The 22,371-nt window shown below is 58.5% G+C and overlaps 2 protein-coding genes and 2 non-coding genes across 8 annotated transcripts; all 4 read right to left on the bottom strand.

The window, feature by feature from the left end:
- Window positions 1-343: 343 nt before the first annotated feature.
- TRNAS-CGA lies at window positions 344-425 on the bottom strand. The gene has a single exon. It is a non-coding gene; the product is annotated as a tRNA-Ser (tRNA).
- Window positions 426-853: 428 nt separating this feature from the next.
- Window positions 854-927, bottom strand: TRNAT-AGU. Its single transcript has one exon. It is a non-coding gene; the product is annotated as a tRNA-Thr (tRNA).
- A 947-nt stretch (window positions 928-1,874) lies between these two features.
- PER1 (period circadian regulator 1) lies at window positions 1,875-16,586 on the bottom strand. Of its 5 annotated transcripts, none has more exons than XM_043903766.1 (23): window positions 16,434-16,586; window positions 10,636-11,058; window positions 10,418-10,516; window positions 10,163-10,317; window positions 9,727-9,848; window positions 9,436-9,637; window positions 9,231-9,282; window positions 8,949-9,091; window positions 8,522-8,600; window positions 8,338-8,444; window positions 8,020-8,173; window positions 7,825-7,933; window positions 7,602-7,733; window positions 7,291-7,396; window positions 7,033-7,198; window positions 6,815-6,945; window positions 6,438-6,617; window positions 5,591-5,833; window positions 4,127-4,731; window positions 3,479-3,659; window positions 3,091-3,280; window positions 2,612-2,762; window positions 1,875-2,203 (listed from the first exon to the last, which is right to left on the bottom strand). In XM_043903766.1, the coding sequence occupies exons 2-23, from the start codon at window positions 10,914-10,916 to the stop codon at window positions 1,934-1,936; spliced, it is 3,858 nt and encodes a 1,285-aa protein (XP_043759701.1). In that variant the 5' UTR covers window positions 10,917-11,058; window positions 16,434-16,586; the 3' UTR covers window positions 1,875-1,933. The 5 variants fall into 5 exon arrangements, with proteins under 5 accessions (XP_043759701.1, XP_043759700.1, XP_043759702.1 ...); XM_043903765.1 differs by lacking the exon at window positions 16,434-16,586 and adding an exon at window positions 12,549-12,717; XM_043903767.1 differs by lacking the exon at window positions 16,434-16,586 and adding an exon at window positions 11,990-12,513.
- Window positions 16,587-18,305: 1,719 nt separating this feature from the next.
- Window positions 18,306-22,169, bottom strand: VAMP2 (vesicle associated membrane protein 2). The gene is made up of 5 exons (XM_043903771.1): window positions 22,013-22,169; window positions 21,387-21,507; window positions 20,758-20,916; window positions 20,611-20,662; window positions 18,306-20,003 (listed from the first exon to the last, which is right to left on the bottom strand). Coding segments are annotated over exons 1-5 (351 nt in total). The 5' UTR covers window positions 22,015-22,169; the 3' UTR covers window positions 18,306-19,986.
- Window positions 22,170-22,371: the final 202 nt, after the last annotated feature.

Here is a 22,371-nt window from a genome sequence, read left to right on the forward strand (position 1 = left end):
ATGCCTTTTTAACACAGTGACATGGGAAGTAAAGCAGAAGGAGGCTGATGGGATTCCTGAGAAGAGTCGGAGGGTGAATGGATAGGGAAATGTGATATGATTGCTAATAGCACTGAGAAACCACCTGAGTTTGGAGTTACGAATTCAAATTGGCAGTTAACAGGTTTTTGCAGGACAGAACCTTTGGAGGAGTAGAAGCAGGAGTCTGAGGCCCGCAAGAGAGCGCTCGCGGGCAGATACTGGAATCCCCTAGAGGCTCAAAATAAAACTGGAAACAGCACTAGAAAAATTAATTGCTTCCTCCACCGGAGGTGGCAGTAACATCTGTCCCCAAAAGTACTGACGCTGTGAGCAGGATTCGAACCTGCGCGGGGAGACCCCATTGGATTTCGAGTCCAACGCCTTAACCACTCGGCCATCACAGCCGCGTGCGGCCCAGGGCCTGCGCAACTATAGCTGCCTATCAACACGCCCGTCTCCAGCGAGCACCGCCCTGCTGTCTTGATGTGTCAGTGCGCATGCGCCTGTGAGGCAACGGAAGATGCAGCTTTCCGGTTCTTCCTTCCTAGCCCAAGACACCATGCAAAACGGGCCCAAATCTGAGTCAACATTCGCATATCCTTGTAGGCGGACAAAGGGAGGCCGCTAAACCATGGTTCATGAAAGCTAGAGTTGGCCTCCAAATTTGCATTAAAAGTGCACAGGGATGGAAACTCAAATGGCAACGACGGGGCTAGGTAAGAATAATCATCTTTGGTAAGCTGCAGTAGAGATGGCGGGGGTGGGGGAGTCCCCTTGGAACTCTGGAAACGTGCTCCCTTCGCAGCAATAATATACTATAGTCAACTGCCCCAGGCACCGCTGGGATTCGAACCCAGGATCTCCTGTTTACTAGACAGGCGCTTTAACCAGCTAAGCCACGGCGCCGGCGAGGAGTTGATTGCTTCTAGATATACATCAGCTGTTCATAAGGGGGCACTAAACGAGAAATAACCGGGACAAAGGTTGCCATCAATCTCCAATCACTTATCCTTTCCAAAGTTCCCCCCTTGGCAAGTTCTGAGCCAGACCGTTAACACTCTGCACCAGCTTCCCTTCTCCCACACCGCTGGGATACCAACTCGACTATGAATGACTGCGGGACTCCGTGTCTTAGCCACCTAGACCTGCCTTCTCATTGGGAAAGGGTGTGGGGAGAAGAGGGATGTGGGTCCTCAGGGGAGGGAATAACTCATTCTCACTACTACTTTCCAGGAAGGGGGGGCACACTTCCCCACAAAGAGCCCACCCCCCCGGGGGGGGGAACCCAACCCCCAAACTTCATTCCACAAAGACCTGGTATTTTTTTCCTTTTTGTATTAAAAATAACAGACACGATATCAAAAACACAAATGCCATCGGTAGAGGGTACAGCTGAGAACACCTGGGTCCCACCTGAGGGGCAGCACCAGGGACTCCATGGTCCACCAACCTCCCCCACCCTGGAGCAGCTAGGGGTTTGGACCGCAGGGTCCTGCTTGGGCCTCACACCCTCCTCCTGCCCTCATCTGGGGAGGAGGTGGGGGAGAGGGCTGACTCCCCCAATAAATAAATGCAGCCCCAATCCCCAGGGACAGGGACTCCGGCTCAGCTGGGACTTGGAGAGACCACTTCAGCAGCTTGTCAGCAACCTTGTCCAGGAAATGGAACGACTCCTCACCGGGGACGTGATGGGAGGCTTCTCTGGGCTGGGCTGAGCTGAAGAATGCCACCCTCTGTTCCCAAAGAGGCCAGAGGCAGCCCCTGGGTCCTGGGCTGGTGATGGGGGCCCCGCCCCACTACAGCAGGAGAAGCTGGAGCAGTTCTCTTATTGGTTGGTCCAGCCACATCTGAGTTCTGAGGCATGAGAGATGGAAGTTTCTCATGCACACCTGGAGGTGGCCCCAAATGGAGTCTAGCTGGTGCCATTTTCTGTGGCAGGTAAGGCTGGACTGGGTGAGCTCCCACCTTGCTCTTCCTCTTCCATGGCCAGGTCCTGAGAGCTCGAGACCCTGGCCCCAGCTTGGGCCTGGGCCTCATCGCTGCCCTCACCCTCACCACCACCGCCACCACCCTCGCCTCCACCCTCCTCCATGGGCTCCAGCCCCAGTCCATCCACTTCTGAGAAGAGAGGGTCATCAGGATGGCCATGCTCTTGGGTGCTGCTACCGCAGTCCACACAGGCCTTGAAAGAAGAAAGGGTATGGGTGAGTCAGGCAGATTCTCAGTGCTGACCTGCCAACCCAGCTCCCCTTGTCCCCAAGCCCCAGAGTACTTTCCAAAATGTATGCCTAGGAAATACTAATTCAGGCAGATGCACATGGGGTCAACAAGATTGGAAAATGTGTCACATCCTGTCTCCGGACCCCACTGCAGGACAGCCACAATGTATATTAGTACAGGACTGGCCCAGAAAAGGTCCACAAAACTCACATGGTTTAACACTAAATAACCCAACACCAAGCTCAGTGGAATTAACATCCTTCAGAATTAATGATCCAAGGAACAGTGACGGGATCAGCCCTTAGCCTCTGTCCTTTCAACTTGAGCTCAATTCTTTCTTCACCCTCCTGGCCTGTACTTCTCCTCTCACCATCACATCAAGGGCCCGAGGCAGTTGACCTTTCCGGACCCAGGAGTGCACAGCACCCAGTTCCCTCCGCTGGTCCTCTGAGAACCGAGGCTGCTGCTTCTGCATGGCCCGGAGCCGCTCCCGGTCCTGCTTCAGCACAGAGGCCATGTCCCTGCTCCGGGAAGAGGTTCAGGAGGCAGAGAATGGGAACTGGGGCCAGGGCCCACAAGGAAGCTGGCACTTTTCTTCTATCACAGCTCCCCTCTCAGTGCCTCATGCTTTTCCCCAGAACCGTGTTCTGAGACTTCAGGCCTTCCCAAGACCAGGAAAGCTAGTCTCAGCCTGACTATTGCTGGGGCTCCAAGGGGCAGGAGACAGAACAGAAATGCCCCAGGGCAGAGGCAGGCCCAGGAAGAAAACCCCAAGTTAGCCAGGGAGTGAGGGGGGCAGCCTCCCCACTTCTCTGAAGGGGAGGCAAGGAGTGCTCCCAAAGTCCTCACCTGGAGGGCACCTGATAAGTCATCATGACACGCTGGTCAGCATTGGCCATGAGCAGCCAGATGGGATCCTGGAGCACGTACTTAATGACCTGGTCCCCAGGCTCAGCTCTGGCCTGGGCAGCCCCAGCCTCAGCCTCTGAAGAATCGATGCTGCCAAAGTACTTGCTTGTGTGGCTGCTCTGACTGCTGCCTGTAGAGTGAGAGGCAAGCAGCCAACAGAGTCAGGTCAGCAGGTGTTCCACCAGACCTCACTCAAGGTCGCAGGTCCAGCCCACTGGCCTTAGAAAGCAGTGCATGGACCCAGGCCACTCAGCCAAGGTGGGACCTGGCTTCCCAACTCCCCAGACACTGACCTACTCTAGAAAGTATTGGGGGGGGGGGCACTCACGTGTGATGCTGGCAGAAGTGCTGCCCCCCTCATGGGAGCCTGAACCAGAGCCCAAGCCGGAGCCCAAGGAGCCTGAGGCAGCAGAGCCGGTGCCAGATCGCGAGTCCTCTTGTAGCAGCAACTCCAGCAGGTCACTGGAGCCCGAGAGAGCGTCCTGGTTGGAGGACTCAGTTACCTCCGCCTGGGGGAGGGGAGGCGAGGGGGACAGGAAGGGATTAAGGAATCAACACCTTGGCTTCCCTTTTACTGCTGCCACTGGTTGGGGGCACACCCAGCCCAAGTGGTCTCTTCCCACTCCACGACACTGGGCCCAGGCTGAGTGAGAGGAGAGCTGGCGAAGAGGAGGGACGTGACGCTGGACCCCTTCCAAGTGGCAGACGCACTCTCAGAAGTTTATGGGGATGTCCTCGCCACCTGTCAGACAGACAGGACTGTCCCCACTTCACAGATGAGGCAGCTGATTTCTGCCTTGTTCAGAAACTCAGCTGGGGTCTCCCACCCCATGACCCCATCCTCTGGGGACAACCAGGAGGGCAGGAAGAAGCATGAGAGGGGAGGACCGGGCGGTGGGGTGGGGGAGAGAGCCTCGCGGGGGCCCTAAGAGGACGGGGGCCCTAAGAGGGCAGGGGGAACTGGGTCAGAGCTCACCAGTCTGGCCTCTGGTTCAGCCTCGCTGGGAGGGGGGGGCCCAGCACTGCTCCCAGAGCCCCCTGCCGCTGCACCCCCCTCACCGCGAGGGGGCTCCTCAAGCTGCAGCAGGTTTAGCTGGAGCGGGGAGCTGCATCTTGAGTTGAAGAGCGGAGAGTCGGGGTGGTGGGGAGGGCTGGGGGGCAGCGGGGGCAGGGATGGAGACGGGGAGCGGGAGGCAGGGGTCGGAGGCCCCTCGGCAGGCGTCTGGGGTGCCCCGTAGGGATAGGTGGATGGGGTAGGGAACAGATAGTTAGGGAGCACTAAGGCCACCATGGGGGTCACCAGGGGGGCAGGGAAAGCTGCAGGAGGCACAGACGTGGGAGCAGGAGGGAGAGGCTGAGGGCCGCCTCTCGCGGGGAACACGGGGAGGGGGTATGGCTGGACCACAGCTGGGAAGGGAGGAGTGGCTGGTGGCGGGGGCCAGGGGGCAGAGGGTGGCACAGGCGAGGGCTGGGAAATGTAGCCGGGGGCTTCGGCCCGAGCTGTCTGGTGGTGACGTGAGCGCTTGGCTTTGGACCGGCAATGGTGGCGGCGGCCGTGGGTGGCAGGGCTGTGGTGGCAGCCTGAAGGGAGAAACGAGGGTTAGCAAGGCCCTCAGCCTGGGGGTTAGGCCCCTGCCGCCCCCACTGCCCTGCCGCTCTGACCAGGGAGAGGGTAGGTGAAGGACCTATGGCTCCCCGGCCCACACATAACAGAGGGGACTCGGGGAGCCTTCAGGGAAGAATCACGGTGACAGGGGAGGATTTACAGACAAAGGAGCCAGGGAAAGGAAAGGTTACATGAGGGGTCGTGCTGGGGGTGTGCAGAAGACAGAGGCATGCTGGCAGACAGGAGGAGGCAGGGTAGGTCCATGGATGAGTGGGCAGGTGGCTCCGATCCCTCCGCCAAACTCCAGCAGGCGCTGCCAGCCTAGGTGATCCTCCTGCCAGTTGGGCCATGCTCTGCCTAGCTCACGACGGAGTGAAGAGGTGGGCAGGAAAGCCCAGTCCTGAGGCCTTTAGGGAGCCTCCCGCAGGCACCTGGAGGGCAGCCAGCTGCCCCCGAAGCACTGATCCTCTGCCCCATGAAGTTGCCCCAATTCTCCCAGCCAGTCTACATAGACCTCCCAATCAGCAACAACGGAGTCCTGAGTGGCACATTTCCTGTCCCTACACTGGGCCTGGAGCGGCTTACCTGAAGCAGAGAACCTCGGCCTGCCTCTGAGTGCAGCTCCCCACGCTGCCCTCCTCGGGTGGCAGCCCAGGCCCCCACCCTAGTGCGGAGGGGCTGGCGAGGGCCCTATCCCTGGGCAGGGCCCTGGTGGTGGAGGCAGCAACAGCCTGGGTCCCTGGAGCAGAAGCATCTCCCTCAAGAACTCCCTCCCCCAACATTCTGGTCCTTGACTGGGCAGCGGGCAGGCTCAGGGGCTTCCCAGGTGGCTACCTCGCTCCCCAGGGGCCGAGGGGGCTGTGGAGGAGCTGTCTAGTCCACGCAGCCTGCTGAAGTCACGGAAGCGGCTGAGGAAGGCCTGCTCCTCCTTCTGAGTGTGCAGGGACAGCACGGCCTTGGTCAGGCCCACTGGGCGGTAGGCGTCTGGGGCTGGCTCAGGGGCTACCGTGGGGCTGGGGGCTGGGCTGGGAGCTGGACCGGGAGGCAGGCTGGGCACGTCCTCCATCATGATGATGTCTGAGGAGGATGAGATGAGAGAAAGGTCAGGAGCACCTCACGATTAGCACACCTGCACCAACCCCTCCACGTCCAACAGCTTAGCCAAACCCCCAGCCTCCACCCTGCGGCCAAGCCTGGGCGTCCCCTGCAAATCCTGGCCACCGCCTCCCAAGGACCAGCTCTAGGGAGCTCCACGCAAAAGTGTCTCAAGAAAGGACACTCGGTCCCCTCCAGGGGCCTTACCCAAGGATGATACCCCCATGACCCTCCTCGGAAGGGAAGCCTACCCCCACTCTCTCCTCATGCATTTTCCAGATCAATGCCCAAAGACCCTTCAAGGGTTTTTCAACAGTCCTTGCCTTCAGACCCTCTGTGGGCAGCACCCTAGGTTGAACCCTGCACCCCAGACTGTGTGTGTGAATTGACAGTAAGAACACAAGAAGCAAGGTGGGGGACAGACAAGGCAGCAAAGGCTGGCGGGCGAGCAGAGAGTGAGAAATGCTAAGAGGGAGGCTCCTTCTCTCCATTCGGGGCCAGAGGGCAGGAGAAGGCAAGGAAGGAGGGGGCTCTGGCTGAGAGATCAGATGGGGCCCCGGTTCTGCGCCCTCAGCCACATCCATACCCGACTCCGGGGGCTTCTTGTCTCCCACATGGACGATGGTGGAGCTGAAGCTACACTGACTGGTGACGGACACCACGCTCTCTGCCTTATTGGTCAGGGCGAGCGGGCTCAGGGCTCCTCCTCCCGCCACCGGCTCCTTCAGAGGGGCGGCCCCCTCCCCGGGCAGCACTGCTGATGCATCTGTGCAGAGAGACGGTGCCAGTTACCACCCCGTCCCCCTGGGTGGCTGGGAAAGGAAAGCCTGGTGCGGAGGAGATGGATGGCACAGGGGAGGCTGGCAGGGGGGCACGACAGAGTGAGGTGGGGGCCCCAAAGACATGTAGAGGCACAGGGCCAGAGGACAAGGCGGTGGGAGCAGGGCAGGCCCCAGTCTTCACCTTTCTTGGCGCCCACCGAGACTGGGCCTGTCCGCTGCTTGTCGTCATCAGAGGCTGAAGAGGCAGTGCAGGAAGAGGAGGAGGCACATTTGCGCTTTGTGGTGCCGGGGAGGTTGCAGCTCTCCAGGTACCTGAGGAGGCACCAGAGGACATGAGGGCAGGGTCTGGGTGGGGCGGGGCTGGGGCCCCAGGCAGAGAAGCTGCCAGGATGGCCTGACCTGAGGATGCTGTCCAGGCAGTTGATCTGCTGGTAGGAGCAACTGGAGGCTTCTTTCCGCTCAGCCTCCTCAACGGCCAAGGCCAATGGGGCCTGGATTGGAGCTGGGGCCGCCTCCAGGTCTGGGGATTGGCAGGGAAGGGTCTTGGCCTTGAATGTGCCAGTAGCTGGTCCAAGGAGAGAGAAACTCCTGGGTTGGGCTGAAGGTCTAGGGACCCCCCCCAGGCCTCGCTCCCCACCCACACCCTCGCCAACTCACAAGGGACGCGGGGCCGGGGCAGAGGCCGGGCCCGGGACTCAATAAAAAGCTGCTGCCCCTGATGCTTCACTAGGTGCACATCCTTACAGATCTGCTGGAAGGTCACCTGTGGGACAGGGCAGGGAGTGGGCAGCACTGGGGGGCCTGGCCAGCCTCGGGAGCCCAGAGCGTAGTGCAAGAGAAAGGCCCCAGTGGGGAAGTCACGACGAGAGCAGAACAAGGAAGGAAGGAGGTGGATGATGCTCCCCTGGGCTTGGCAGTGCTGACTCTGAGGACAAGGGGACAGGACAGGGGACTCAAGGGCCACTCACCGGGGCAGGAGGCCCAGGTCCCTCGGCATCACCCCCGTTGCTCTCACTGGAGGAGCCAGGGCTGAGGAGAGGGCCGGAGGAAGGCACCGGGCCGACTCCACAGAAGCCCGTGGGGCTGGGGCTGTGTACAGGCTGAGGCAGAGAGAGTGACAGTGGGTTAGATGGCCTGAGGCCCACTCCGCCCTCTTCCTTGTCTCCCAAGCCCCCTCCCCTGCACCCTCACCTGTAACAGCAGCCGGTGGATCTGCTCCGAGAGCTCTTGGATGTCAGAGTCCAGGGACAGAGCGGGGCTGGGGGCCGGGGGAGTGAATACATCTTCATTCAGGGGCGCCCTGTGGGGTGCAGGAGGGGAGCTGAGCCCTGGCCCCTCCACGCTGGCCCGACCTCCAGAGCACGATTCAGTTACCTGCTCACTTACGTGCGTACTTTGTGGCGGCCCAACACAAAGGCCACCTTGCGGCTCCAGGGGTGCACAAAGCCAGCCCAGCTGGTGTCCATGGTGACATACTCCCCGTTACGGGCACAGAAGCGAATAGGGGAGTGGTCAAAGGGCTGGCCAGCCAGCTGCAGGACTGAAGGCCATGGGAAACAAGGTGCAGGTCAGTGGGAGGGAGAGCTAAGTGAGGTGGAATCCCCCCAACCCCGACATCAAGGCACCAAGAGACACAATCACAGGGGCAGCCCTAAGGAAGCCCTGGAGACAGCTGGAAGTGCGATCAGGAAGAGAGAAACTCACTCTTCTTGTGAATGGCCAGCATGAGGGGTCGGTCCTCGGGATGCAGGAAGAGGAGCACTGGGGCCCCCAGGAGGTCCTGGGGGAGGTAGCCCAGCAGCGGGGCAGCCCTGAGAGGAGAGGGGGTGTCAGAAGGGCCAGAGCCTCAGCCCTGACCACCTCCTTTTCCTCCAGGTCCTGACCTCACCTCTCATCCACGTCCTGGAAGAGGCAGCTGGGCGTGTGCCGTGTGGTGAAGATCCTCTTGTCAGGGGGGATCCGGGGAGCTTAGGCACAGGAGGCGTAGCCATTGGAGCTCATGCAGAATGCTCCATGTGCTGCCTCAGGCCTAGGCTGACTGGAAGATGACTCCCTCCACAGCTCTCCCCTGGGCCCCCTGGCCTCCAGAGACAGTCTGGACCATCTCTGTGCCCCACGACAATAACAAAACTGAAAACCAAGGCACTTTTCTTTGCCTTCTCCTAACTTGGAGCTCTTACCCAACTCGACCTCTAAAGGGGTGTTCAAACCCTCATCCTGTTCCAAAGTTGTCTCCCAGACTCCTGTTCTGCCTCACCCCCTAGAGGAGGCACCCTTCCTCCTACCCCAACCAGGTCAGGCCTGGGGCTGCCCACCTTCATAACCAGAGTGAATGCGCTCTGCAATGAGCAAGCAGCATGGCTGAGCAGGGGCCCCGTCGGAGACCCGGATCTTGGTCACATATGGGGTTAGGCGGAATGGCTGGTACCGAGGCCCCGGATCCCGGTCAGGACCCCCTCTAGCAAGGAAGAGAAAGGGGCATTAGAGATGATCGGTGAAGAGCCACCCACCCTCCAGCTCAAGGTCATGGCTGACCCAGCAAAGAAGAGCAGGGGGATGGGAGGTGGAAGGGGTCTGCTCCCATGTCTCCCACCAACCTGATACGACAGAAGACAGACTTCTCCTGGGTGAAGTCCTTGAGGCCTGAACCTGAGACAGACCAGGAGGGCAGTGAGTATGGCTCCCCATCCCCTCCCTGCGCTGAGAAAAACCCAGCGAGGAAAAGCCTGGGTCCTCTGGCCCCTCACAGGAGTTGCTTCCAGGGACTGGTCATCTTCCCCCCTGAGCACCTGGGGACCTCACCTGAGGAGGCCCCTGGGCCCCAGGTGGGCAGGCGGGATGGGGTGGTGGAACTGTAGAAGACGCCCACATCCTGAGGAGCCAAGAGCTCCGAGAAGCGGGCGCCCCGGAACACATCCCGCTTGCAGCGCAGCAGGACACCGGCCTGCTCGGAAATGTAGACGATGCGGCCTGTCAGGAAGGAGACAGCCACGGAGAAGGTGTCCTAGGCGAGAGAGTAAGGATGAACGCAGGTTCAGGAGCTGTGGAAGCAGGGCTGGGGGCACGTCGGGTGCAGGGGCGGGGTGCACTGACCTGGTTGCGGAGTGTATACTCAGACGTGACGTGCTCCAGCTCCTCCAGAGTATAGGTGGACATGTCCATGGCACACGGTTCGCCCTCCTCCAGGCTCCACTGCTGGTAGAACTCCTGGTTGGCTGCAGGGGTGGGTGGTGGTTTAGTCCCTCAGTCATGTTCAATTCTTTGCAACCCCATGGACTGCAGCCCACCAGGCTCCTCTCTCCATGGGACTTCCCAGGCAAGAATACTGGAGTGGGTTGCCATTCCCTGCTCCATGGGATCTTCCCAACCCAGGGATGGAACCCAGGTCTCCTGCACTGCAAGCAGATACTTTAACGATTAAGCTAAAAGGGAATCCCTATTGGGTGTGGGCAGCAGCACATTTATCGAGGAGACAGCTCCCCACGGTCACCCAGAACCTGACCATTACACTCCCAGGAGCACCACTCACCTTGCACCTGCTTGACACAAGCCAGCGCATACTGCAATGTGGCCAGAGTCCCGGAGCGGCCCTTGCCCCTGCGCTCTGGGGGCAGCCGAAGCTTGAGCTCTCGCAGTGCCGTCATGAGTTCTTTCTGAGTCCTTGCCCGAGCTGACTGTTCACTGCTGCAGGGCCCACAAGGAGGGAGAGGGTACAGGCATTAGCCCCAGAGCCTGGCCCTCAGTCCCCTTGCCCCCATTCCCCCCCCCACCCCGCCCCACAAACCTGCAGCCACTGGTAGAGGGGTTGTCTGGCTCAGAGCTGGCACTCAGGAGGCTGTAGGCAATGGAACTGCTGGGTGGGGATGGGCTCTGAGAGTTCGTGCTAAAGGAGAAGCAACAGGCCCACGATGAGGAGAAAGTGGCTAGCAGCTGGGGCCTGTCTCCCAGCTCAGATGGCTCCAGAGACCACTCCCAGAACCTGCCACACCCATCCAGACACACCTCTTGCTGCTCTCCGTGGTCTCCAGCAGGGCCGAGTCCTTGCCATTGCCAGAGGAGGAGCTGTGCGAACTCCGCTGAGATGCACCCCTGGACTCGGGTCCATTGGACTCATTGCCGCTGGAGCCATTGCTGTTGGCATCCGTGTCATCAGCCAAGCTGGGGCCAGGACAAGGTCGGTGCTCTGGAGGCCCAGGGGATGGACCCCCTCCAGGACAAAAGGGTTCCCCTGGCCTGAGGTCCCCTCCCCCATCAGCCCCTTCTAGGGGGCCGCTCCTGCTCATGTCTGGGCCATGGGGAGGGCAGGAGAACGGGGAAGGTGGAGAGGCCAACACAGACGCTCAAGGGGGCCAGAAGGCCTGGCTAGAGGAGGGAGGTGAGAGACCCAAGCCTCAGAGGACTGAGAAGTTTGACCACAGTCAGCACCTGAAGAGACCAAGGAGAAAAACCTGGGTTGTAACTTCACAACACCTGTCGGCTTCACTCGGACCCTCCCTTGCAGGGCCCCATACTGCTGGGACCGAGGCTTCCAATAGGCAGCCTGGGCAAGTTCTGTTCCTGTCCTCTTAGCCGTGGCTGCAGGTGGGTTTTCCCCCAACATCCCCTGTCAGTGTGGCCTGGGTTAGACAGAACCTGAGCGGTCGACTAGGACTACAGCTGTGAACCACAGCCTGGATACCTCCCATCCCCAAATTCTCATCAGTTGCCTTCCTCTGCCTGGGACATCAAGGCCTCAGAGCAGGGGTTGAGCCTGCCGTCTCCTATATTTAGGCCTCCGGGCTAATTTTACCCGGGGGCGGCACCACCTCCGCCGCACATGCGCGCGGACGTGCGCTGCCCCACCACGCGCTTCCGCCGCCGTCGCGGTCGCCAGGGAAACCGACGTCAGCGGCTGAGCTCAGCGGTTGCTGGAGGGCCCACAAGAGGGCGGGAGGGGCGACCCCTCCCCCCTTTCTCGGCGGAAGCAGAGGGAACGCCACCCTCCCACACTGGCAGGCGCAACCAGGGGTCGCCCACCTCTAATACATCCCAGGTTCCCGGAGGCCTTGGTGGCCATAGGAAGAGGGGCGGCCATCGGGGTTTCAGAGGCTGGCCTTGCTCCCCAGGGCAAAATACAATCACCGCCGCCCTCGGCGCAAAAGCCTCGGCCGGGTACTCGCCAAGATCCCAGTTATGCTAGTCAAGACAACACAGCCTTCCCTTCTCCGGCCCCTGCACCCTCTCCCGACCCACAGGACCGAAGCCGGCACCTGCCATTGTCAGGAACCCATAAATCCTCTCTCCTCACTCCCCTACTTTTCTGTACACTCACCACCCCACCCCCCTCAACACACACACCCATCCGAGGCAGACATACTCAGCTCTGACCAAGGGACACACAATAGCCAGCAGGTAGTTCTTCCCTTCTCCAACCACACCCCCAAGCCCAGAGCATTTTCTGAGCTTCAGGAGAAAAGGGAAGGCTGTGGCCAACAGCAGGAACTAGCACCGGGAACGGGATGTTCCAGCTAGAACCGGGCTGACATCACGGCCGGCGCGAGGCCAGGGATTGGAGGAGGAAGCGCAGGGAGAGCGTAAAGCCCGAAGAGGTCCCGGTGCTAGGGCAAAACCGGGGACCCCAGAGTGACAAAGGCAGCAGGGGAATGCCTGGTGAGGGTCGGTGTGAGGCCGGGATGGCTGGGAGCCGGGAGAAAGCTTGAAGTAAGGTAGGCAAGCAGGAGTGCGGACGCTCAGTACATGGTTCGAGGAATACCTACGTCCCCGGGGACAGAAAGGGGGTGGACGACCGCAAGCAAGGCGGATTATTGGTGTGCCGTCTGAGCGCCCGGGCCAAAAGCGGTCCATCAGGCTGCAAGTGGCGGCAGTCCGGTTCGAGGCCGAAGACTGGCCACTGTGGTGGCCGCGGAGATGCTTACCTGGCCGCGCGAGCGCCCTCCGGCCGCCTGCCCGCCGCCGTTGCAACCCGCAGCGGAGTGGAAGCTCAGCGGGGCCAGGAGGCGGGTTGCATAACGCCAGGCACTGCCCCTCATTGGCCTCCTGCCGGTGGAGCCGCAGGCCCCGCCCCCAATTGGCTGGGGATCTCTTCCCGGCGCCTGATTGGCTACTGGCCCCCACTGAGGTCAGGGCTGTGTCACACACACCGGGCGCACGTGGATCTGGGTGCTGGCACTGGGCTGAAGGGCCCCAGACACCACAACCCAGCCAATGGGCGCAGGACGTCTTGCACAGTAAATAATGGAAGGGAGGGGAGGGGAGGGAAGCTGCCCCTATTTGGGGAAAATACCTGGGCCACAGTAGATATTTAAGAAAGGTCTACTCCCTGAACTGACCTGCCCTGCACAACAGGACACCCTGGCCTCGCCAGAGGGTGGGCAGAAAGAATGCAGACCTTAGGAGGTGGGCCAAGCTGGATGAGATGACTGGTCGTTGGGAGAAGAGGGACAGACAGAAACCCAGCTTGGCCTTTCCAAGATTCCCCTCCCCAGCCTTGTTGTCCTCATAAAGCCATATCCAATCCCTTGCTCTGACACTTCAAATCCTGTGGACAGCTAGGAGGAGGGCAATTTGAGGTGGGAGTGGAGTGGGGTGATGGATGCCAAACAATGGAAGTGGCAGATAGAACCCAACAGAGGTTGTGAAGGGAAACAATGGCAGGTGCTTCCATGCCACTCTGAGCAACCTACGTGGTGACTAGTGCTTCTCTCCTGAGGATGCAGCCACACACAATTAGGGCTGGCCCTGAAGTGAGAGCCAGGAAGCCAGGGCTACAGGGCAACAAAGGGGGTGGCTGAGAAAAGAGACCTTATACACAGAAAATGTGGGGTGGCAAGGCCTTCAAGTTCCCACCACCAGCAGAAGACAAAGCCAAGCACCTCATCATCTGTCTCCTTAGCTGTATTTCCCAGCCCCCAGAAGAGAACCTAATACACAGTAGGGTGATTATAAACATGGTGACTTTGTTGTAAATATAGCTAGGTTAGGAGAAGGGACGTCGGCAATAGAGAAGGGGCTGGAAATTATAATTTATTTTTAAGAGGCAAGGAGCAGAACCCTGAATCCTAATTTGGGGGAATAAAGTGCCAGTTTGAGCCGCAAAGAGCTGCAGTTACACGGACCCCCTCCAGTCAAGACTGAGGTGTAGTTCCTGTAGGGCTCCCTGGAAATGTGGGTGGCAAGTGAAGAGGTTGATGCTGACGTAATCAGCTGTGGGTGCACATCCCTCACTGTCACGTGGCCTAAGCTCTCCGTAACAGTGGTGTTCCCCATGAGGGGCGGGGGTGGCAGGGCAAGGGTCTGTGGAAAAGCTAGACTCAGGAAGGTTACAGAATAACCCAGAAAAAAAAAAACAAAGCAAGAAGTCATAGGAAATAGAGGATTCCGGAACCTGGATTCTCAGTATTCTCTCCTTGAAAATGCTCCCCGCCCCCCCCCCAACTCTTCTACTGTGGTCCAGTCCCTTGTCTCCTTTTCAGACACCTCCTCTCTGGAAACCGCTTTTCCTCTTCTCCCGCACTCCTTGGGGCTCTAGTATGATCTGCCCCGACACAGGCGGTCCTTGCTGTCCTCCTCCACCGCCACATTTTTCTTTTTCGTAGACAAAAAGGTCGCGCTCCACCCCACCCGCTCTCAAGGCCCTAACCAGAATCCTGCCTCACGGTACCCACAGTAACCAGGCCCCGCTGCCGTCAATGGAGGAGAGGGGGCGGGAGGCGGTGGTGACGTCAAGGCGGAGGAAGGGGGCGGGGCGAGGCAGCCGGGGAATGTGGGGCAGGGAGGCTGGAGAGGCAGTGGTTGGGGAGGCGGCCAGCCCGAGAGGGCGGCGGCCAGTGCACTTGGGAACATCGTGTACTTTTGGCAAGTATCCCAGGACATGCACCCGCCTGGGCGCCTCCCCCAGCCCAACGACAGCCGTCCTGTCCCCAAGCCAGGGATTCCTGGAGAGAGGATTAGGAGGAAGGGGTCCCCCCTCTCTCGCCCCCATGCCTGGCTCTCAGCTCGAGGCTCGCATCCGCCCTCCCCCTGGCTTGCTCCTACAGCTCCTGGCATTGGCTTTCCCCCTCTCCCAGACTGTATACATCTGCTGGCCCGGTCCCAAAGCCAGGGCGGGGAAGCTGGAGGCCCAGGTTCTGCAAGAGACCTTTGCTCTTCCCTGAGGCCCCCTTCAGAGCTTGAATCTCTTGTTACTATGGCAGCAGAAAGAGGGAGGAGGGATAGGGAGGAGAGTGGGTTTAGGATGAGGAAATCGAACTGGAAAAGAGCACGTAGCCCAGGCTAGAGCCTGGATCTTGGGAGAGGAATAAAAGGGAAGAATGAGCAAGCCTGGCACCTCAGGACCAGAAGAACCAGGAAGAGGGAAATGGGGAGGACGTCACCACAACTCGCAGAAAAAAAAAAAAAAAAAAAAAGCCTTAAGAATGTAAGAATAGTTCCCAATCACAGCATTCACATAAATTTTACACACTGTCACTGTTATTTTGTCACTCCATAGCCATTTTTTTAACCTAAATAAATAAATAAAGACACGACCCAGGCATTGCACTGAGCACTTTCCATACGTTATCTTCTTTAATCTTCAGAACAATTCTGTGAGATGGGCATCATTATCCCCATTCCACAAGGACCAACTAAGCCTCAGAAATTACTAAACTTGCCTAAATTGCTTCTTAATATGTTCTCAGACTCTAATAAATGGGGCCCAGGATTTAAATCTGAGCTCTGATAATGGTTCGTAATTCTGGCCTCTTACCCTTCAGGAAACTGTTGAGGTGTTACCAGCTCTGGGTACCTGGGCCTCTCAAATACCCAGTCAATTCTAAGTTTGGTGCCTGAAACCATCCACCTCTTCCTCTCCCTTAGGACATTCAGTTGGCACTCTGCACACACTTCAAATCATCACAGTCCCAGTTTTCACATGCTCACAAAGCCCTTGAGAACACCCTAGCAGCCACCGGCCCCCCTGATTTCCTAGGAACCCCACTTCCTCAGTCTTCCACCTTACGGCAGGTCACTTAACCACAGGCCTGGCTGCTTGTACAGACAGATACACCCTGTTGGTGCCTCCTCACTCCAGGAGCTCAGGAAGACATATGTACAGCCAATCTGCACAAGCCCATTCTCCCTCTCAGGATCTGACAGTGGCTACCTCACGTTTACTCCCAAGAATGGCTCTGAAGCCCAACCCCTCCCTCTTACACATAAGAAAGACATCTAGAGCTGAGATTTGATTAGCTCAGGGTAACACAAATCACCCCACCTGCAGCAACCCTTTGGTACCCTCCCACCTGCCCTCCCAGGGCCTCTCTCCAGTCTCAGAACCCCTGCCTATTTCAAGTGCTTAAGGTACCTACCCAAACAGCAGTCACGCTCTGGAACGCCCCCCACCGGTTCTCAGGGGTCCTGTCCCATAACTCCCTGGGAGCAGGGTTCTCAGCTCCCTCAGTTTGCTAACTTCCAAGACTCTCGCAGAGGCAATCAGGGGTCCAGAGACCCTAGGGCGTTGAGGGATCTGATGTAAGGGACTCCCGCTCCCCTCTCTCTAGAGTTGAGTTAGCAGTCCCTATTCCCCCACAACCATCAGAGCTCGCACCGCGGTGATCACGCCATTTGGAAGATCCCTGGAGAATCTCACGGACAGAGGAGCCTGGTGGGCTGCAGTCCAGTGGGTCGCAGAGTCGGACCCTACTGGTTACTTAGCACGCACGTTTCACTGCACTGCAGTAACACCCCTCCTTATAGAACACATCACCGTAGAAAAATCCATACCGACCGCCGCTCCTCACCCCCCACGCCGGAGCACTCACCGCTCGGCGCGCACGCCATCGAATTTCTTCCCAACTAGGATCAAGGGGACTTCGCTTCTCAAGGCCCGCCCGCCGACCAGGACGCCACGCCCCTCAAGCTTATTGGCCTAAGAGCGCGGACCCATGCCCCGCGCCGCGTGCGGCCACCCAGACCCCGCACTGCCACCATTGGTGCCGCCCGCCTCCGTCATCTTCTCATTGGTCAGTTTGTCAACCAGCAGTGACAGATCCACGTGCGGGAGGGGCCGCCCTAGCACGTTAATTGGAAGTCTGATCGAAAGCCACGCCTCCACCCACCTCCGAAGTCTTTATTGGCTGTGGCAGCATTGCCTCCCCCCCGACCTGACTAGGATCTGTGACGCAAACGCCAGTCCAGCCTTTCATTTTCTCATAGGCTGAGGTGTCTCGGAGCTGTAGAGGACACGTGCGGGCCATCTCACGCGGCAACTTGTTTACCTAGAAGCCGGGGATTTTCCTTGACGACACTGCCCAAAGCCTGTAGAGTCTGCGCATGCGCAGACGTGACCGGTGGCGGCTCTGGTAGGGGCACTTTGTGAGCCGTCAGGCGCGTGACAAGAGCGCCCCCGCGCTGGGACTTTGGACCTGGGTTTCTGAAGCTCCTTGAAGCTGAAAGGTGGGAGCCTTAGGGTGAAGCCGTCTTCAGGTCTCAGTACCCTGTCATGATGACGATAGCCACCTTCCACGTTTTTTGTAGGCCAGGAGGTGCACTGCTTACAAACTCGGGAGAAGGCAGCTGACTTAACTTCCTACTACCTCATAAATGAGACAGAGCCAGAGAAGTTACATAATCAGTCCGGATTAACGCTAGTTTCTAATGGGGTCAAGATTTGGTACCCTTGTATCAGGTCCCTGATAAAGAAGGTGGGTCCTAAGGCCTGCGGTAATCCTAAACCTGTAAATTACTCAGTAGATAAAGGGCGAATAGGCCCTGAGCACTGTCTCAAAAATAGCCCTCAACAAGTGAACATTATTATGACTGTATACCTAATTGCAAGAATCACCTGGCTCCTTTACAACTGCTGAATCAATCTCCGGGGAAGGAGCTTGAAAATCTATTTTAAAATGCGTTCCTGGTAGTTCTTAAGAGTCCAGAAGTGTGGGAAACACTAGGTTTCCTGTGCTGTTGAATCCTCATGCTGCAGCCCAGAAAAGTGGGCCCTCCAGAACTTACCGAGCACTCTCCACGTACTATTAAAGTGCCTGTGGGCAGGGACGCTAGGGTGCCACACCATGAGTGTTACCGAGCTGGAAGTTAAAGGAGTTCAGTATAGTGTCTAGGGTCACCAATCCCACAACAGAGCACAAGAGCAGCAGGCCGTCTAGCCACAAGAGTGCAGGGGTGGCAGGCCATCTGGTGAGCTCCGAAACACACTTGCCTGGGTCTCCCTGAGCGGCTTTGTTCAGTATTTAATTCCTTCTGGATGCTGGCACTGTGCTAGTCAGAATGAGAGAGAGAAATTTCATGGTTGCCCATCTACTTCAGGCCTAGGAATAAATGACCACGGGAGAGACTGAAAGCATCTGAGATTTCAAGGAGTAGAAAGGAATCCAGTAAACAATGGAGTATGCCCTCAGGGATGGGAGAGCAGGGAAAGCTAGGAAGCCATGCTTCCAGGTTTCCAGTGTCAGGGTTCACCATGCTGACACTGGGATCAGGAACATTTTCCATTACCAACTCCTTGTGCCCCCTCGTGGCCACTTTGAGAATCATACTTTGCCTTTGCCCTGCCCTGCCCAAGGTCAGGTCCCTCGGCAAAGCTGTCTCTTCCAGATGTATCATCTCAACATTCCAGTTATACCTGCAGATCCAATATGCTTCCCACTGGTTAAGAAAAGATCTTAGACCACCACCTGGTTACTCATTACACATTTATTGTACATTTTCACAATCTGGATGCGCCACAGAATTGGGGGCATGGGGTGAGGGAAGGGGGGCAGGGGATACTGGGATAATATGGGGGGGTCTAGAACACAGCACCCCCACCCCCAGCATCTCTCCCTACCCTTTCACACCACAGCTTAGATCTCCCTGCTCCCCCTCCACACAAAAACCTCAAGTGTGGGGAGAAGAAAGAGTTTGGGGGTCCCCTCCAGTGGCAGGTTAAGGGAATTCACCCTTAGACCCCTAAAATTGTGCCATTTAAAAAGGTTATCAGACCGTTCCTTTATCACTTCACCTAAGGGGGGAGACAGCTCTCTCTGGGCTTGACCACCCTGGAGAGGGGCAAGAATCCCCATCTTCCAGCAAGTCCCATACGCATATTGGCAGTGACTAGTACCCCCGCCCTAAATTCAGGGGGGCAGTCAGAGGAGCTGGGCAGTGATGGGGTAACACCCCCCCCATGTGAGGGAGGGTTTTCAATCCACCCCCCAGCAGGGGTGGGGCCAGAGATTTCAGGCAGGATTTGGGGGGATGATGCCCTGCCCCATCCTCCCCAAGGCAGTGATGACCCCCCCACACACTGTAGCCACCTCTCCCAAAACAGATCGGATTGTGGCCAACCCCCAACTCTCCTGGTGGGAGGAGGAGGAGGCAGACCAGGCAGACAGGAGGGAGGGAGACCCCATGGGAATGTCAACTGAGTGCCCCACATGAAAACTGGGGAGCAGGAATGTGGGGAGAGACTCCAAGTGGCAGAATTATTGGTCCATCATAACACACTGAACTCCAATACACTTACACACCAGCTGGGGGGAGGGAAAGGAAGGACAAGAGGTTTGGAAAATCAGGATGGGGAGGCAAACTGGACTAGAGGGGCTGGAGGGGGTGATTCTGGGGGCCAGAACAGCCTGGCTCCCCAAAAGCCCAGGCTCCCCACCACCTGCAAGTAGTCATGCAAATGAAAGTGTGATACAAGGACCAACAGGGACTAAATCCTCAGTAAAAAAGAAACACAGGTTGAAAGACTGAACAGAAAAGTGATAGGAGGGAAAGAAAACCAAAAGGGATGTCAGTAGGCAAATGGATGCTAATTAACATGCTGGAAGCTCCCAGAAGACCATGGGATTCTTAGGACCAAGAGGGACCAGTCTCAGAGCCTCCCAATGATGCAAAGAAAATGCACCTAGGGAAGCCTGGACAGTTGCTTTTTGTCTTTTTTGTAGGGGGGGTGGGGGTGGGGGTGGAGGTATGGGGAAGACCAGGGTGGGAGGAAGGAGCAGCTAAATCCAAGGGAAGGAGAGGAAGAGGAACTATTGCATAGCAGATGCAAATGAAGGGGACTTGGGGTTGGTCAGGAAGAGAGGGAAAGGGAAGGAGGAAAAGAGGAAAAAAGGAGGTGATGGGAACCTCAGGAAGGGGTGTTAAGGACAACTGGAAAAAATCTTCTAGTAATAAAACTACAAACAGACCAAATATATATAATATTATATATGTATAAATAACAGCTGGCTATTTACAAGGGGGCACACACACGACACACACACATGGATCCGGGGGAGGTGGGGCTGGAAGATATGGCTGAGAGGTGGAGGAGCGGCTGGGGATTGGGGAGAGAGGCCCTTCTCTGGGCAGGGCAGGCTCCTCAGGGGTTTAAGAGCTGAAGTAAACTGTGGAGAGGGAAAGAGAAGGAAGAAGAGGGAGAAGGGAGGAAGAGAAAGAGAGAAAGCAGTGTGTCAGCCCAGCCCTGCTCCCACCTTCCCCACCTCCCAGCTAGGTGACATCCCTTCCCCTCTTGGCCTCAGGTTCTTCATCTGTAAAGCAAGGAGGCTACACAGATGGGTTCCAAGGTCTTCTCAACTCCATCGTATGGCCTTGGAGCCACAGACCCCTAATCCTCTGAGACCACAGCTCTCAAACAGTGGGGTGGTTTGCTTCCCAGCTGTTTCTCAAGCCCCTTGGTCTCTGCGGCTCTCCCACTCCCCAATTCCAGGTTCCCAGTCTATTATGCTCTTAGGCCCAACAGGGCCTCAAGGGAGCCTTGGGGATCCACCAGCTTTCCTGTTTCTGAAAATCTTAACAGAAATTGCCCAGAAGCAGGCAAAGTGCAAGCTAAACAACTTCAAGGTTTGGGGCTCTAGATGAATCAGAACTGCTATTGGCAACCATATATGCTTTTTGCTGAATACTAAAATCTAGGTTAATGACCTTCAAAACCCAGAAACCGCAGGGGAACCCTCTCCAAGAAAGGGCCCTAGCCACTCCCACCGTACTCACCGATGATGATAATAAGGATGATGGCGCAAATCACTCCCAGGATGATCATCATCTGGGGGTGAGAAGGAGGCTCAGTGAGACAGACCAGGATACTCCCATTCACCCACCCCTCCTCTTCCCTGTCCTCCCGCCTGCCTCCACCCTTACCTTGAGGTTTTTCCACCAGTATTTGCGCTTGAGCTTGGCTGCACTGGTTTCAAACTGGGAGGCCCCCGCCTGGAGGGCGTCGGCACGGTCGTCCAGCTCCGACAGCTTCTGGTCCCGCTCCAAGACCTTGTCTACATTCACCCTCATGATGTCCACCACCTGGGGGAAGGCCCACAAGGCAGGGGGGTGTGTGCCAAGGCCCATCTCAAAGGGCACTCCTCCACCCACCATGAGCTCACACAGGGAACAGGCACCCCCATGTGGCATGGTTAACATGCCAAGGACATATACAGAACATGCCTAGCACACCAGAGATATGCAAGGAGCACACAGCAGGGGCATGTGGTAGCCAGACCGCTCGTATGTCACAGCAGCACCCTCTATTTACCGAGCCTCAAGCAGCCTGCCGTTCACCAGAGTACCCACCCAGGGTGAAACACCCCAGGTTAGCCCAGACCAACATCCCCACGGGCCCTCCCGTGCTTGCATGCTGACAAGGACGGGCCATGGTATATTTTCGTACCCAAACATGAACTGCCATCACCCCCCAACCCAAGATGGACCCCCGTACCGGTTTGTCAACCCTCAAGGTCCTTCCCACTGTTTCGGACACCACTAACCCCACTCACCTCATCCACCTGGGCCTGGGTCTGCTGCAGTCTCCTGTTACTAGTGAGGTTTGGAGGGGGCGCAGGAGGGCCTCCCTCCCCAGCCGGGGCGGCAGGGGGGGCGGTGGCAGCGGTAGCCGACCTGAGGGGCAGGGACGGATTAAGAACCAAGGCCTGCAGCCCTTGGCCCCGCAGCCAGGGCTCCGCCCATCCGCCTGTCCCTCCATCCGTCCCTCCCTTCCTTCTTGCCGGGAAGAAAGCCACACGATGCGAGCCCTGGCCTCCGTCCGGCCCCGCGGGCGAGCTGCTGCGTGACCTTGAGGGAGGCCCCCTCCCCCTCGGGCCTCAGTTTCCCCGCCTGTCAAATGAGGGCGACCTCACAGGACACGGTCCGGGGTGGACCCGGCAGCGATGACAGACGCGGAGCGGACAGACGGGGGGTCCGCTCCCTCCCGCGGCCAGGCTCCGCGCGGCCAGCCCGGACCGCGGGGCTCTCCTGATGCCCGCGCGCAGTCACGGGCGCCGGCCTGGTCTCGGGACGCGGGGCGCGTGGGGGACGCGAGTCGAACCCCGGGCCCTCCCCAGGCCCGGGCCTAAGGGCGGCGGCCAGCGCCGGCCACCCGGTGCAGGTGCGAGCGCCGACTCACATGGCGGGGGCAGCGGGCGGAGGACTTGGCAGCGGCAGTGATGGCGGCGGCGGCGGCGCGAGCTGGCTCCGACTGGCGCTGGCTGCCCGGGACGGGAAGATGGCGGCCGCACGTCACCCACATCCGGGCACTGCGGGCGGGGGCGGGGCGCGGCGGGCCACTAGTCGGCCGCGGGGGCGGGGCGCCGAGGGCGGGGATCGCTGCCTGCCTGGTGGCGGGTCCGGCGCCGCAGGGCCCTAGCCTCTCTCTCGCGGCCTGCGAACCCTGAGCCTGGTGGGTGGGCTCCCTATATCCACCACGAGCCCACCGAGTCTGACCCCAGCCCTCCCCGTCGTCCTCGCCGCTCCCCTGCCCCCCGC

The sequence above is a fragment of the Cervus elaphus genome, chromosome 5 (assembly GCF_910594005.1).
Source record: "Cervus elaphus chromosome 5, mCerEla1.1, whole genome shotgun sequence".
Lineage (NCBI taxonomy): Eukaryota > Metazoa > Chordata > Mammalia > Artiodactyla > Cervidae > Cervus > Cervus elaphus.